Genomic DNA, 14,940 nt, shown 5'->3' with positions numbered 1-14,940 from the left:
TTTGATACGACATATTTATGTAAAAACACTGCTGTTGGCAGTGTTTTTACACTTAATAGATCAAAATATATACGAGTATAACAGATCAATAAAAAACTATATATATAAATATATATATATATATATATATATATATATATATATATATATATATATATATATATATATACTGTTTGCTACCAATTTTTTTTCTAGGCTAACAGACGACGCAAAGTATTTATTACGGCGGCTCTAAGTATTTAGACGGCTCTGATCATTTAGCGTCATCTATTTAAAATTCATTTAATTATTTTTTTTACTTTATCTATGTACGTAGTAACAATAGATGAAGTTTTGAGATCATGCGAAAAGTCTCTGAGCATTTAGCGCCATCTATTGAAAATTTATTTAATTAATTAATTAATTTTTCTATTGGTGTTTTATATTGTTTATGTTGTCATAGGTAGGTAGGTAGTTTTTACCATGTTTTTCATATTAAACAATAAAATATAAATATTAAATTAAATATATTTAAAAGGTATTTGAAAAAAATTCGACCACTTGCGGATTTATTTAATTAATAACAAAACCGACACATTTATTTAATTAATATCTTAGTATGCCATAGCCCATGCGATGATATTTCATCGGGAACAACACTAGTGTATTATAATATGAAGAGCGTAATAAATCATCATTGACGATTTGTTTATATCACGTCGACAATTGATATTTCTATACAATCATGAAGCTTCACGAGTCAATTGATTAAAAAAAAACTGGTTATAACGTAACCAAGGTGCGTGCAAAAAATAAAATAAAAACATCCATTGGGAAAATTGTCTTATTCACAGAGGAACTCGATCATTGGAGGTCTATTCTCTTTCGTTTTTGAATCACAATCTTCGCTTCTACCACTTATTGTGCAACCGATCTGACTTCTACTTCCTTGTACAATCGGCTGGTGGAAGACGATACCTGTACTGGAATCGGTATCTAACGATGTCGTCAGAATGTATGTCCCCTGGAAGTTAAAATATGAAATGTCGCTTTCTAAAACGAAAGTCGATCGAATTGTTGGAATAATCCACTAAATTGACAATTTTATCTTGTTGTATTCGTGCATGATGATGCTGACCTGTCGGATAATTTCATCGATGGACATCATGCAAAGTCATCAAACTCGTTTTAAATAAGAATAGTCACACATACGAACATACCACTTCCGTTTGATTGGGAAACACTAATAGAGTCGTATCAAAGATATTTATTAATCGCTATAATCATGACCCGACAAAATCTATGCAATTATAGCAATCGAATTTATCGACCACGTCTATAGATTTGAAAGAAATGCTACTGATGTTTTTTACCAAAATCCAACCGTATATAGCACTTATCATCATCGTTTATATAAAACTATTTTCACTAAGAATTGTAACTAATAGCCGTTCGCGACAACTGCAATTAATTTAATGTGGTAACACTGTATATGTATGTATGTATTATTTTCTCATAGAAGCTTTAGAAAATTAATTATGCAAAAGAAATGTCGTTAATCGCTTTTTGTTAATAGGTGTTAGAATACTTAAAGCGGCTTAGTGTTTTATAATGTTCAAAGCGTTGATGCGCAAGTTTGAAAAGACCAAAAAAAAGTCGAAAGTGATTTATTGTGTGCCAAAACTGGCAAGTTTTTAATGTGTTGCGTATTTTTAATAGCACAAAACACGCCCATGCACCGAATGTGAAATTTAAACACAACGATCGCTTATTTATTACATAATAAAAAAGATTCTTGTGTCCAACACGAAACTCTCGCCATATAATTTTCATCTTGCACTTGTAGGATATCCAGCGATTCCCCAAAACGCTGTAACAATGCACCTCGATTGATATACCTATAGAGAAGTCTTCACGATAGAACAGTAGCATATCCGGGCTTGTTGCCTATCAGCTGTTGAATTGGGACTCAAATACCACATGTTTATGATAAGTTTATACGATTTTGATGATGGGTTTAAACAGGAGCGGCTCATGACTTTAAAAACAAGTGGGGCACGTGAAAGCTAAGCCCACCCCCCTATATATTTATTTTTTTCCCCCTATATATATATATATATATATATATATATATATATATATATATATATATATATATATATATATATATATATATATATTTTGCCAATATATATATTTTTATTAACATTTGTTTATTTATTTATTTATTAGAATACATGGGGAAGGCGGCAAAGCCGATAGGCCCTCGGGGATTGGCTTAGTTTGGACGATGAGATAAAACAATAATACTCTTAACAATAATAACATTAATAAGATAAAAGACAAAAAAAATTAAACACTATAAAGGATGTGACATAAAAGAGAATACCAAAAGATACCAAGAATAAAGATAAAAGATAAAAAAAAAATACCTAAAACAGTAACATATTAAATAAAAGAAAGCAAAAGTATAGAAAAGTTATTGGGAAAGAAGAATTACAGAAATCCTTTAAGTTTAAGAAATACATCTAGCTTGCTTTTACAAATTTTAAGGTTTTCAGAAATTACTGCATTATTTGGAAGACTATTCTAAATTGAAACCACTCTGTTTGAAAAGAAGGAATCTCTGATCAATTTATTCGATTTTTCTTTTTGGAGTCTAAGGGAGTGACCTCTGAGATGAGTGTTTTCATTGAAAGTAATAAGTTTGGACATATGACAATTATAATGATTATTTAATATTTTAAAGACTTCCATTAAGTCGCCTCTTATTCTTCTCGTCCCCAATGTAATCCAAGGAAAATGATTTTTTTGTAATTGTAATCGACTTCGTTCATTATGTGTTCAGAAAAATCAATTATAGCTGATTAAAAAAAATATATGTAATAGTTAAATTGTTATATTGTGATTGACAATTTAAGCATACTTTGCAAAATATAGTTGAAATGTCAAAAAACGTTGACGGTGTCGGGTATTTTTCGAACCGTATAGAGAATATAGACAACCGGGGCTGGCGTATTCTGCCCCAAAGAGACTTTTACGCAGCCAACTATAAACGACCTTCAATATACGATAATACGGATATTTGTTTGCTTTGACTGTCTGTCCATACTCTACACATACATAAGTAATACCACCCGCAAGTTTCAGAGTATCAGCTAAGCTGAAGCTGGCGACCACGGGACCATGGCAGATAAGCTACTGCCCCAAACTGAGTTACGAACCAGTTCTGTTCACCGGATGGTGAGCGGGATAAACAAACACTTGTCGACTCTTGACGAGACACCAACAACATACTAAATTTATTTTATTTTTTGGTTAGGAAAAATGTGAATGGGGCTGTGCCCCGGTTGCCCTCAAAGACGAACTGTCACTGGGTTTTAATTTATGCATTAAATTTTAATTGATGTATTAGTATGATATATTTTCAATCATGGCCATGAATTTGTTGACAACGAACAGAACTGAATTAGAATTTTTATTCAGGAAATCAAAATTTAAGAATTTAGTTTAATTATAAATGGATTTTCAGAACTATAAATCCAAGATGAAAAAAATAACTAAAAAAATTTGAAATTGACATTTGATAAAACAAATGAATACTCCTCAAAGCATATTATTATGTTTCTAGTATTATAAATTTTATTCTAACTTTTCGGAAACATGTCTAGTAACACATACACAATAGGATCAAAAATAGGACAAGGATCCTACGCTTCAGTATACAAAGCGAAACGTATCGATCCTATCACTTCCACCTCCAAAGAATTAGCTTGCAAAATTTTCAACAAGGACACAGCTCCACTAGACTACTTGTGCAAGTTCTTTCCGAGGGAGTTGCAGATTTTGCGCCAGATTGAAAATCCGCACATCGTCCACATCTTCGGAATAGTCTACAACGGACCCAAAGTGTTCATATTCATGACGTATGCAAGGAACGGAGATTTATTAAACTATCTCCAAACGAATGGTGCTATCAAAGAGAGCAAAGCCAGGATTTGGTTCAAACAGATTGCCAACGGATTGAAATATTTGCACGATAAAAATATAGTACATCGTGATCTCAAATGCGAAAATATTCTATTGACAGAATATTTTGATACTTTGATCACTGATTTCGGCTTTGCTAGATACTGTGTGGATGCTAGAAATAGAAGAATTCTTAGTAGCACTTTTTGCGGATCTGCGGCTTATGCAGCGCCAGAAATCATTGCTGGAGTTTTGTATGATCCCAAAATTGCCGATGTTTGGTCTCTGGGAATAATTCTGTTTGCGATTCTTAACGCTACGATGCCTTTCGATGACACTCACTTGGGGAAACTACTCGAGAGTCAAATTACAAAGAATTTTAAATTCTCAAACAAACTTTTCTACACGTTATCGATCGCGGTGAAATTTTTACTTAGAGACATATTAGAACCAGATCCCAAAATTAGATATTCTTTACACCAAATTATGAACCACGAGTGGATGCATCGTAATGAAAATCATTATTATTGAAAACGCTACATTTAGATCTAAAATATTCCCGAATCCAAAAAAATATTGTTAAATAAAAATATCAAAAGGCTTAGACTTTTATAACAAATTTATAATATCTTTTTATATGAAAATAAAAAAAAATTATGAACGTTTAAAACTTTTTTGTGAATATTAAATTACTAATGAACTTAGCTCCCATGTTTGCGATGTGTTGCAGAATGACTCGCCAATACTCAATGTATGCAGATCTGAGACGCAGTATTTTTTTATCTTTGTCTTTTTCCCATTACTGACGTAAGAAAATATATTAACAAGACCTAGCATCCTAATAAAAGTGATAGAGAATGCATTCAAATGAACTTGACTAGTTGATGTCAAAAGGGGGGCCAATTTGAGGACAGCTATCGCTTTAAACAATGAATGTAAAAAAAAAGTAAAAAGTATCGGAATTCAAATATTCATAAATAAAAAAATATATATTAAAATAATGTATTTTCATCATCATCTCATTATAAATACGTACATATACTTATGACCTAGAAATATTTGAAAATTGACCCATTCGTCACATTGAGTGGTGAAATAACATTAGAAGTATTCCAACAATTAGAAGAATTAGAATAAATTAGTCGAAATTGAAATCGTATTATGGGAAAACGTCGGAGTTAATATCACGCTTTTTAAACGATTTCACAGCTTAAGATTATATGTATGTACATATATTTTGCAAAAAATTGAATTGTAAAGTTGTGTGTTAGCCACAACATATCAATTGCGATAAAATTTATAACAGCTTAATCGGTCGTAATAGTAATTCAATATATTAAAAATTCATCAAATACACCGAGTCCAGTTCAATAACCGAAACGGCCTTGGTGCATTAAAATAAACGACCGTTAAAAATTCGATCGTTAAGTAATTGAGAACGCATGCGGCAAAATTTCACGTACAGCATTATGAAGAAAAAAAAATAACGACGTTAATTGTCTAACGCGACCGGATTTATGAAACACAGCCACATATATACCTAAACATAGTTTCGTAAGTCCGGGACGCCAAAGATCGCGGCGGAAGCCCGGAGATTTTTCGTCCCGTGTCCGTTTCATAACCATTGCGCACCTTGAAAACGTTACCGCGTGTGGTAACTTTGCGGTTGCACAACGAACTCGGCGATTAGCCGGAGCCCCGAATCCGAAGGGGGGGAAAACATCGCGACTCACGTGCGGCGAAAAGGTGTCGTCAGTGGCGTTCAGAGATTCGTGCAGATCGGGCTGCATCTCCTGTCTTTTGGCCAAAGCGCGCGAAACATGACAACTGTCAAATTCAAACAACTAGCGTTAACCTCGCACCGTTAAAACGGACACAGATGCATCATTTAAAATATTTCTTTTGATATTGAACTTTTTCTGATTTGGTCAATTGCAGTTGACGAAACATATGGTTAGAGTTGGTATATAATACGCACATATACATAAATCCGCATTAATATATTTAAAATAAACATTTTTGCAAGACGTTAGAAAAAATAACTTTATTATAACATATTTCGTGATTTTATAATAAGTCAGTAAAGCAATTTTAATTAAGAAGCCTTCAGCCTTTTTATAAAAAGTTTTCCAAACATTTTCTGTACACCTTATTGTATAGGAAACGTCCGATTGAAATGTTCCAAAGTTTTTTTTTATTACATACCTCCTTTACGTTTCACTTACGATTATAATTCAGGAAAAAGTTTGCCTCTTATCCGATCGTTTTCATACTTTGCCATATTGCTCATTTTGGTCATCAATATAAGTAAATGGATCCTCCGCCATTACGATGGTGCAAAAATATCGTGTAAGACGCGTTTGATATCTGCCCGGCGAGATAGTCGTTGACGTTTATCCATCGTTTGTTTATTAGTTTTAAACATACATAAAAGGCGGTAGTAAAATAAAATTATTGTTTTTATACAAAATAATAATTTTATATACAAATTATAGAAGAGGTATGTTTTTAAAAAACTTTTTTTTTATTATCAAGTTTTGTTTAAGACCAAAAGTCTTTGTAAATATCTACATACATATATGAGCTCTCTTCTTAATTCTTCTGGTACAAAAATTCTGGAATATTTCCTGTAGATTATGTACATACATACATAGTTTTGCATATATTTTTGACATGTCCAATTTCATCAATCTTTTGTATGCAAATTTATAATTGTTTAACAGTAGGCAATTTCAGTGACAATATACATATGTACTATATTATCAAAAAAAAATCATTACATGTTGTTTAAAAAAAAATGTAGACACACTCAAAAATATTAATACAAATTTATACTTATTACCTACACTGCAAATTTTTAGCATAAAACTTAATTTTAACTGGATATTGTGACATTTTGAAAACTTTCCTACCGTTTAATAAAATTTCACATTCTATAATACAACAATCAATGGCGCGTTAAGTTAAATGGGTTGAGAATCAATAAGATAAGAAATATTTCATGTATTGAAAAATGATTGGCAATGATTTCCGACATAATGCATATTTCAGAACTGTATTGAAGTGTGAAACGTCTGTATAAAACTATTTGAATTCGTCAAATTCTTTAGAAATACTGAACTTCCGTACATATACCCAATACGGAAAACTTTACCTGAAAAGATAGTACCTTTTTTGTAGTTGTTATACCTTCGCCTACTATACCTGAATACCCAGTAACCGATTTAATCTATTGCTATAAAGTGTTTATGTAACTTTCGCTCGTATCGAAAGTTCACAGTTGCGGTTCTACTTCTACACATACATACATACATAAACATACATATTCGCTAAATTCTCTGTATGTGCATAATTATTGCGAAACTCTAATTATTGTTTGTGTTACAGTGGGCGTGTTGGGCAAACTTGCTATGTGATAAATTAAATGTGCGATCGTGACGATGTATCTGAACGGCTCAGACATGTCTCTTCGTGTTTATCTCGTGTTTTTGTGGTGTTTTGAGTTCATCTCGGCAGCCATTCTTGCACCCTCGTGGGCAGATCCGGCCCTCAACCCTTGCGCTTTGCTGCCTCAGGGTTGGCAAATGCTCTACTGGCCTCCAGATGGAAAGTGCTACAAAATATTCAAGGTATTGTATAATGTTTACTATGTAAATTTGGAACGACTTCCACTTTGATTAGTAGGTACCTGATAAAACAACTGTTTTTATCAAACTTTCAAAATTATTATTTGGTTGAGAGATGAACAAAATCTCATGTAAGAATTCGTGTCTACTTTAAATACTCTACCGATTTTTCAGTGTGACATCAATTTTAGTATCCGTCATGTGATTATGTAAGAATATGTTTCAAAGTTGTTTTGTCTTGTGAAGAAGCCAGTTTTGAAGGTGGGATGAGACAATGGTTTGGTGGGCAAGACTGTGGGGGAATATTGATGATATTATTATACGTATTTATAACAAGTTAAACATTCTACATACTAATTGAGCTTTCACTCTTGCTTTTTACGGAATATTTATTTGTTATTATAATAATTTTGGTAAACGTATTTGTATGTTTAATTTGATCGGTAATTCAATACAATATTATACATATTTGCATTTAAAATTTTCTGCTGTATGTCTGACAAATAATAGAAAATTTAAAGCAAAAATATCAACTTTTACTTTTTTGATAGATTTTAGATGTACATACATACATATTTGACATATCTAATGAGACTTTGTACGTATGTATGTATGTTTTGGTTCGTAGAATCCATGAAGTTCGATTTCGATTGCGTTTTGCGTGGATCTGGATTCCTTTTTCAGTTCTGGATCCCGATGCCTGTTTTAGTCCCGGATCCGGATTACTGTTTCAGTTTCGTTTCTGGATTCTTTTTCCAGTTTCGGTTTCGGATTCATTTTTCAGTTTCGGTTTCAGATTCCTTTTTCAAATCCGGTTCCAGATTCCTGTTTAATTACCGGATACAGATTCCTGTTTTAGTTCCGGATCCGGATTCCTGTTTCAGCTCCGAATCCCGATTTACAGTTCCGTTAAATAAATTTAATAAAAAAAAACAAATGAATGTTTACTATTAGATTAGCCATCTTTAAGCGATTTAAATACCGAGCGAAGCCGGGTAAAATCACTAGTGGTATAATTGTTTTTACCATTGCTGAAAAATTTCAGGTTCATTCATGAAAATATAGTGTTTTTACCCCCAATCCCATATCTAGGACATTGTTCTTTCGATGACCAACCAATACTAAACATCGTTAAAGAAATATATCTGGTAGTCGCAAAGATAATCTATATATATAAAATTGAATGTCTGTTTTTCTGTTAATCTGTATGTCTGTCTGTCTCGTATAGGCTCCTAAACCACTCAACCACGATGGAACTTTCAGGATTTGTTGTATGCATGTCCGGGAAGCTTACTGTTGAAAAACCTCTTAATAATAATATTCGTAATTACGATATTACCGACGCGAAAGTTTGAAGTGCCATTGTGTAGTCAAGGAAATGTGTACGTTGGTAACCAAATTACCAGTTGGTTTATGACGACACGGCGTTGAAGAGACGTTAGTAGAGCTCCAACCATCACTTGAAACGGGAACGGGAACGGGAACGCAAACGGGAACTGGAATTGCATTCCTTATTCTGGCATTGCAACGCATGCCGGGTTCATCTAGTAGAACATAAAAGACTTAGGACCGAAACTATACCTGCTATCCCGTAATTTCCTCGAATTATAGTTCAGGAGTGTTACAAGTTGTAACTTGTTCTTTCGGCCGCCTTTATATTTCGGCCACCTGTGCGCGTTGCACACATTTGTACATATGGTATGCGCAGCCCTGGTCACAATAACAATAGCTGAAAAAAACCATATTTATTTATTTATTTATTTATTTAATAGTTTTGGACCATTGTGGCATTACAGGAAGAACCTAATGCGCCACAATGGCCTACATTTGAAAAAGATATAAAAACATGATATAAAAACAAGTAAACTGTAAATAAAGGAAAAAAGCAAAAGCAGAAAACATGGTAAAATAAAATAATAAAAAAAAGTAACAAAAGGAAAATAATACATCATTCAGAGAGAAAAAAAAATAACAAAAGTGTAAAAATTAAAAATAAAATCCATAAATCCCATTCTTTGTTTACACTGAACAAAATTAAAATAGTATATAAAAATATACAAAGGAGAAAGAAAAAGTTAAATAAAATAAAACAAAATAAAACAAAATATAAATAAAAATAAAATCACAGCGAGGCCCAAATGGAAGAGAGTAGATTAAGATTCCACTCATTCATCACATTCAAACTAAGAAAGTAATGATGAGCGCAGGTTACCAGATAAATATGTTAAAATAATATCCGATAATCTACGCTCCCCAAGGTGGAAAATATCACATTCAGGGACAGCAGCAACGATTTCATTGAGAAGTCATTGAGATTTCATTGAGAAAATATTGCTGTAATCACCCTTTGCTGTCCTCTAATCATAGTCTAATAAGAATAATTATTGAAAATTTTGTTCTTTTCTTTAATCAATTTTTCTTTAATTCAATAAGCAATTGGAAGAATCGTTGGTTTACTGATCAATGCTTGATGAACAGTTCATGTATGAATTGTCCTTTGATGAACAGTCCTGTACATATGAATCGTCATTTGATGAACAGTCTGAGATTCCATGAATTAGATTATGTATTTCGATAGGTACTAACAATAGTTAACACCAACATTGCACTTTTGCTCAAATAAAATCACCGGTAAAATCAAAATTAGCAAACGGTCCCCATTTTTTCGTAATACGACATTGAGAACTTGCTAGAAATGAGTGATTCATTTTTTTTTCATAGAAATTTCGTAACCACACAGTTCACCTTCGCATGTCGATAAACGAGCACAACAAAATGTTCATTCATAAATTGCACCACACACGTAAATAAGCATAGTAAAAAAATTGTGTATACTTATTTTGAGCACGCTTTCATTACGCTTTATCAATTACTGATCGCGAAGTCAATAAAAAAGAGATTTAAAATAAACGAAATACTAATATGCGATGATTCCGACGACCCAAAGCGTAAGAGAGCGTCCATTATTATTATGTATTTTCACGTCATGAATAATTCAAGTTCATAAATTCGTTTATTTTGTTGCGCTGTATGTATGAGAAAATCGCATTATGGATGTTGAATAATCGAAAGTTTTTTGTTAACCTTTTGTCGACCGTTGAAAATTATTCGTAATCCGGTCACAATTTGCATAAATCTTCATATTAAAAATGTGACTTTGACGGTTGAATTAATCAAGTCGAAAAGAATCGTATTATTTTGCATAATCAAACTTACATAGATGCGTTTCTCTAAAGGTCATACAACTAAAGGAAAAGGTTTTTGCTTGCACTTCGACCGGTTTTCTCAGCACAGTAAGGAAGTTATAATATAATATTTCTGGTGTAACTTACGCTTCTCTGTATTTATAATTAACTAGTGTTGTAGCCGATGAAATATCATCGCATGGGTGTTGGCATATTAAGTTATTAAATAAAAATAAATAAAAGTAATGTGTCGGTCCTGTGCTCGATCCGCACGTGGTTGAATTTTTTTCAAATACCTTTTAAATATATTTAATTTAATATGAATACGTAATTGTTTAATATGAACAAAAAGAAATAGTAAAAAACTACCTTTGAATATACATATAAACAATATAAAACAGCAATAGAATAGCTAATTAAATAAATTTTCAATAGATGGCGGTAAATTCTCTGCTAAGCGGAAACATTTGTAGTAAAGAGTATATATAGAAGTTTTTTTTTTCGTTATTATTTTCGTATATACGTTTTGGCAGAGGTTTAGTTGTGACATATGTATGTAAATAAGTATGTCGAATCGAAACGACTATTATAGTACGGCGACCGTTATCTCAGACAGACAGACACACACATTGCCGGTTAAAGGGGGGGGGGGGGGGGGCTGGGTCTGGTGGCGCTCGAAGGCGCCAAATAAGTTAGGGCGCCGCTGGATGCGCCAAAGGCGCTTTAAAATTTAAAATTAGAGCGCCAAGAGCCATACAAAATTTTAGATTAGAGCGCCAAAGGCGAAAGTTTTTTCTAAGAGTGTTTAGAAACAATTTTCCGAGGGCGCCATTGGGTGTAAGGCCGGCACTAGACACACAAACACACAGACAGAATAGCGATATTCTATATATATATGATATAATTACTGCACATATTCATGGTGCAAGATCGAATAAATAATATTTTATGCTTCGATGAATGCTTTGAAAATGAAGCATTGAATTTTTTTGTCACTCTTTTCTTAACAAGTCAATTAATTTTTTGCCACTTATTCAACTTTCTATGAATCATAATAACTATTATAAACATTTTAATGTGAAAATGTGCTAATTTCGTCAGTTTGTGTTATAAGAGTTAGTTTTATTTGAATAATTCATACTTCCGACACACATTTAACCAAGCATAAAATAATATAAACGCTTGCATAACTTCAAGTCAGGTAGGTATTGCACCTTGACTATTGCGTTAAACCGAAAAAATATTTGGGTCTATTACCTACATACTTACTTAACACCTTCCTGTAAAGTGTATGCTTCTTCTTGTGTTTCAACAGATGGGCTATCCATGTCCACCTTCTATGGAACTTACACCGGGTAAAGTAGGTAGTGGTTCTGGAGCTACTTGTCGCTGTCCTCCAAAAACGATAAAAGCTTACAATTCGAATATTTGCCACCCGATATTTAGCAGAGGTCCTTGTTTACCTGGCGAATATTTTGCACCGAATCCATCCAAGCCAGGAATTGAGTACGTATTCCTATACTACATTTTGGATTCAATGATAAAACCGCACACGAAAAAGCGATTTTCTTTTCCAGTTCACATTTTTCTGTATGGATTTTTCGTGTATGGTTTTATCCGATCATGATTTATTTTTTCATACCAACTTTTTATGTGCATATGTGTAGATATAAGCTTGGAAAATGTTTGCATCCATCCGAGTGTCCCGATCCTACTCAAATATTTTGGCCAGCTGATGGAAAATGCTACAGAAAGTTCAGCAAAGGACCGTGCTCCCTTGGAAACATTTTGAGTATAGACACCGATGGAATAGCCAATTGCACTGTAAGTATAAAACACGTCCAATGAGTGGTGTTGCACAACTCGTTGACCTGCCATTGTGTCATGACATTGATAATGCCTCGTCCAATGTTGTGGGCAAGTCTAGTCCTGCATACTAACGTTAATTGTTATTCAAACACGCACACAAGAGAGCCAAAGAAGGAGAAAGTCACTTAAAGTGCGCTCGTATCTGGAATATATATAAATATTTTAAGTCTAAATGTGTGTTTTCAAAGTTTCGGTGTTGATCGTTTTAAAAACTGTTTTAGTGCAATGTCATCGGTGGTCATTATTGGAACGAGGATGGACGATGTTATGAATACTATACTAAAGGACCTTGCAAACCAGGACAAGTGTTTTTACCTGGTGGCAGATGTGGTTGCAGCTCTGATCTACCTCACTATCACTTTAATACAAAATTTTGCTATGAAATAGGTATTATTCTGCGATGCGGTGCAAACGATCGACAAGCGCCAGACAGACTGAAGCACAGATTAACGACACTTGTACCTTATGCGTGCGCACTGCTCGCACTTACACTAAGCGAAATCTACCCGAAGTCCCGACATACCTACCCTGTATACGTTCTGTGCTTCTGATACTTTAGTTCCAAATTTTGCCTTATTAAACTCGCCAGAAAGATCCAACTCAATTTTAATAATTACCATTTTAATAATTGCATCTGTGCACATCGAAAGGTTACTCGTCATCTGATGTGCAATCTATCATTCGTGAAGTCGAGAATTGCGTTTAAAGCAGCCATCCAGTTAATCTGTGGTTCAGTCTGTCTGGCGCTTGTCGATCGTTTGCACCAAAACCATTATTCTGGTATTGATTTTTGCCCTGTCATTCAGACGGTTTTGAAGGGTTTTCGTAAATCCTTTGAAACCTGATAAACGTCAGGTTATTAGATTAAATGTCATCAGAAACAATATTACTGAAAACCTGTTTACTGAAATCCTCTGTATATATGTACTTATTAAATGATTACTTTCAGGTTCAATAGGACCTTGCAATCACGGACATCGTTATTCTTTATCAATTGAATCCCCGAAAAGAGCCCAATGCAGATGTAAACCGAACTATGCAGTTTGGACTGATGGCTCTTGCTACAGACTGTACACGCAAGGTCCTTGTAGTGCTAAAGAGCTGTTTGCTCCACCTTCTCGATGTCTCCCTCTTCCATGTCGTCGTTCCAGGCTTTACTTCCCAGACGAGAAGCGTTGCTATAAAGTCGGCTCGCAAGGTCCTTGTAAGGCAGGCCAGGTGGTAATATTTGACTTCGAAGCTCGCCCTTCGATCGATGGCGTTGCTTATAATGGTGTATGTGGGTGTGTGGGCTTACTATCTATAGATAAGCCCAACGCTTGTAATGAAACCAGAATGGTAGATGATGATTGCTCGACTATGCCAGGGATGAGAATAGTCGACGGGATGTGTCACATGTTGTATACAAAGGGACCATGCAAGGATGGAGAATGGCTGGTGTCAAAATCAAATTCTACCAGCACCGAATGCTCCTGTAAACCTGGTTTCACCAAATCTGAAGATGAGCTAGGCAATGTGTGCTTGCATCCTACTGTAACTTTAGCTAAATATTTGAATGAAAACTACACTGTCGGAAGGTGATAACTGGCAAGGACACCTTATTTAGAACAATTGTTGACAGAAATGTTTGTTTCATTTCAATTGAAACTAGTCTTCTTCATAAGTATCATTAAATAGTTATGCTAATAAACGTGAATACGGGCGAAAACACACAGCAAAGGAACGTGGCACAAAGTTTTTTTTAGATACTTTTAAACATACAAAAAAAATATGGCACGCCCAGCACACACCGTCCCAAAGCCACCCACTGGAGTGTTTTCGGTGAAATTATATCCTTGTTTTTATCCTTGCATAACAGTGATCGATAACGGTGTGTCCCATATTTGAAGAAATGTGGGAGAACCACCACAGCAGGGAGCCAAGCACGCGTCGTGCCGTTCTTACCTGTGTGATTTCGCCCTAAGAAAGACTGTGTGTCCAAAATGTTGCTACTGTACATTTGTACACTGTACAGTGTACAATGTTTGACTTTACTTTTCATTTAAGAATTGATAAGACCGACAATAGTATAGACTTACAAATATGGATTGTGTTTATCAAGTGTATTGTGTATCAAATAAAACATGATAGTGATGAAAGTTTTTGTATCTGAAAATCATGTTGCTTAAAAATGTTTTGTCAAACTGTGTTAGTACTACATTTCTCATTTAAGTATCATTAGTGCCATATTAATTTTAATATTTAGATTGTATGTAACTTATCCTATATTTATGGCTGTATTTTAATGAAAATATATTTCAAAAGCGATATAC

General features: G+C 33.8%; 2 protein-coding genes across 4 annotated transcripts in view; both read left to right on the top strand.

Moving 5' to 3' along the window:
* LOC143916762 (uncharacterized) overlaps window positions 1-14,940 on the top strand; it is an 18,511-nt gene extending 3,571 nt beyond the window's left edge. The window contains exons 1-6 of one of the 3 annotated variants that reach the window (XM_077438006.1): window positions 5,703-5,901; window positions 7,336-7,577; window positions 12,075-12,265; window positions 12,427-12,583; window positions 12,850-13,015; window positions 13,578-14,940. In XM_077438006.1, the coding sequence (XP_077294132.1) occupies window positions 7,389-7,577; window positions 12,075-12,265; window positions 12,427-12,583; window positions 12,850-13,015; window positions 13,578-14,209 (1,335 nt within the window). In that variant the 5' untranslated portion in view covers window positions 5,703-5,901; window positions 7,336-7,388 and the 3' untranslated portion in view covers window positions 14,210-14,940. Of the gene's footprint in view, window positions 1-5,702; window positions 5,912-7,335; window positions 7,578-12,074; window positions 12,266-12,426; window positions 12,584-12,849; window positions 13,016-13,577 lie in introns of those variants that run through there. The other 2 variants (XM_077438005.1, XM_077438004.1) reach the window with 2 other exon arrangements.
* On the top strand, window positions 1,591-5,085 carry LOC143917262 (testis-specific serine/threonine-protein kinase 3-like). Its single transcript, XM_077438745.1, has 6 exons — window positions 1,591-1,641; window positions 2,901-3,066; window positions 3,108-3,222; window positions 3,651-4,456; window positions 4,830-4,894; window positions 5,002-5,085. The coding sequence occupies exons 1-6, from the start codon at window positions 1,591-1,593 to the stop codon at window positions 5,083-5,085; spliced, it is 1,287 nt and encodes a 428-aa protein (XP_077294871.1).

Source organism: Arctopsyche grandis, chromosome 9 (assembly GCF_051622035.1).
Source record: "Arctopsyche grandis isolate Sample6627 chromosome 9, ASM5162203v2, whole genome shotgun sequence".
NCBI classification, from domain to species: Eukaryota; Metazoa; Arthropoda; class Insecta; order Trichoptera; family Hydropsychidae; genus Arctopsyche; species Arctopsyche grandis.
The sequence above is the reverse complement of the archived record's forward strand: the minus strand, read 5'-3'. Positions and strand labels throughout refer to the sequence as shown.

Bases quoted from the DNA above. Each gene is read 5' to 3' on its own strand.
- LOC143917262 (XM_077438745.1), top strand. From the start codon at position 1,591: ATGTTCAAAGCGTTGATGCGCAAGTTTGAAAAGACCAAAAAAAAGTCG. The intron at 1,642-2,900 runs GTGATTTATTGT...TGACAATTTAAG, and splicing joins AGACCAAAAAAAAGTCGAAA to CATACTTTGCAAAATATAGT. The intron at 4,457-4,829 runs GTAATGAAAATC...GAACTTGACTAG, and splicing joins GAACCACGAGTGGATGCATC to TTGATGTCAAAAGGGGGGCC.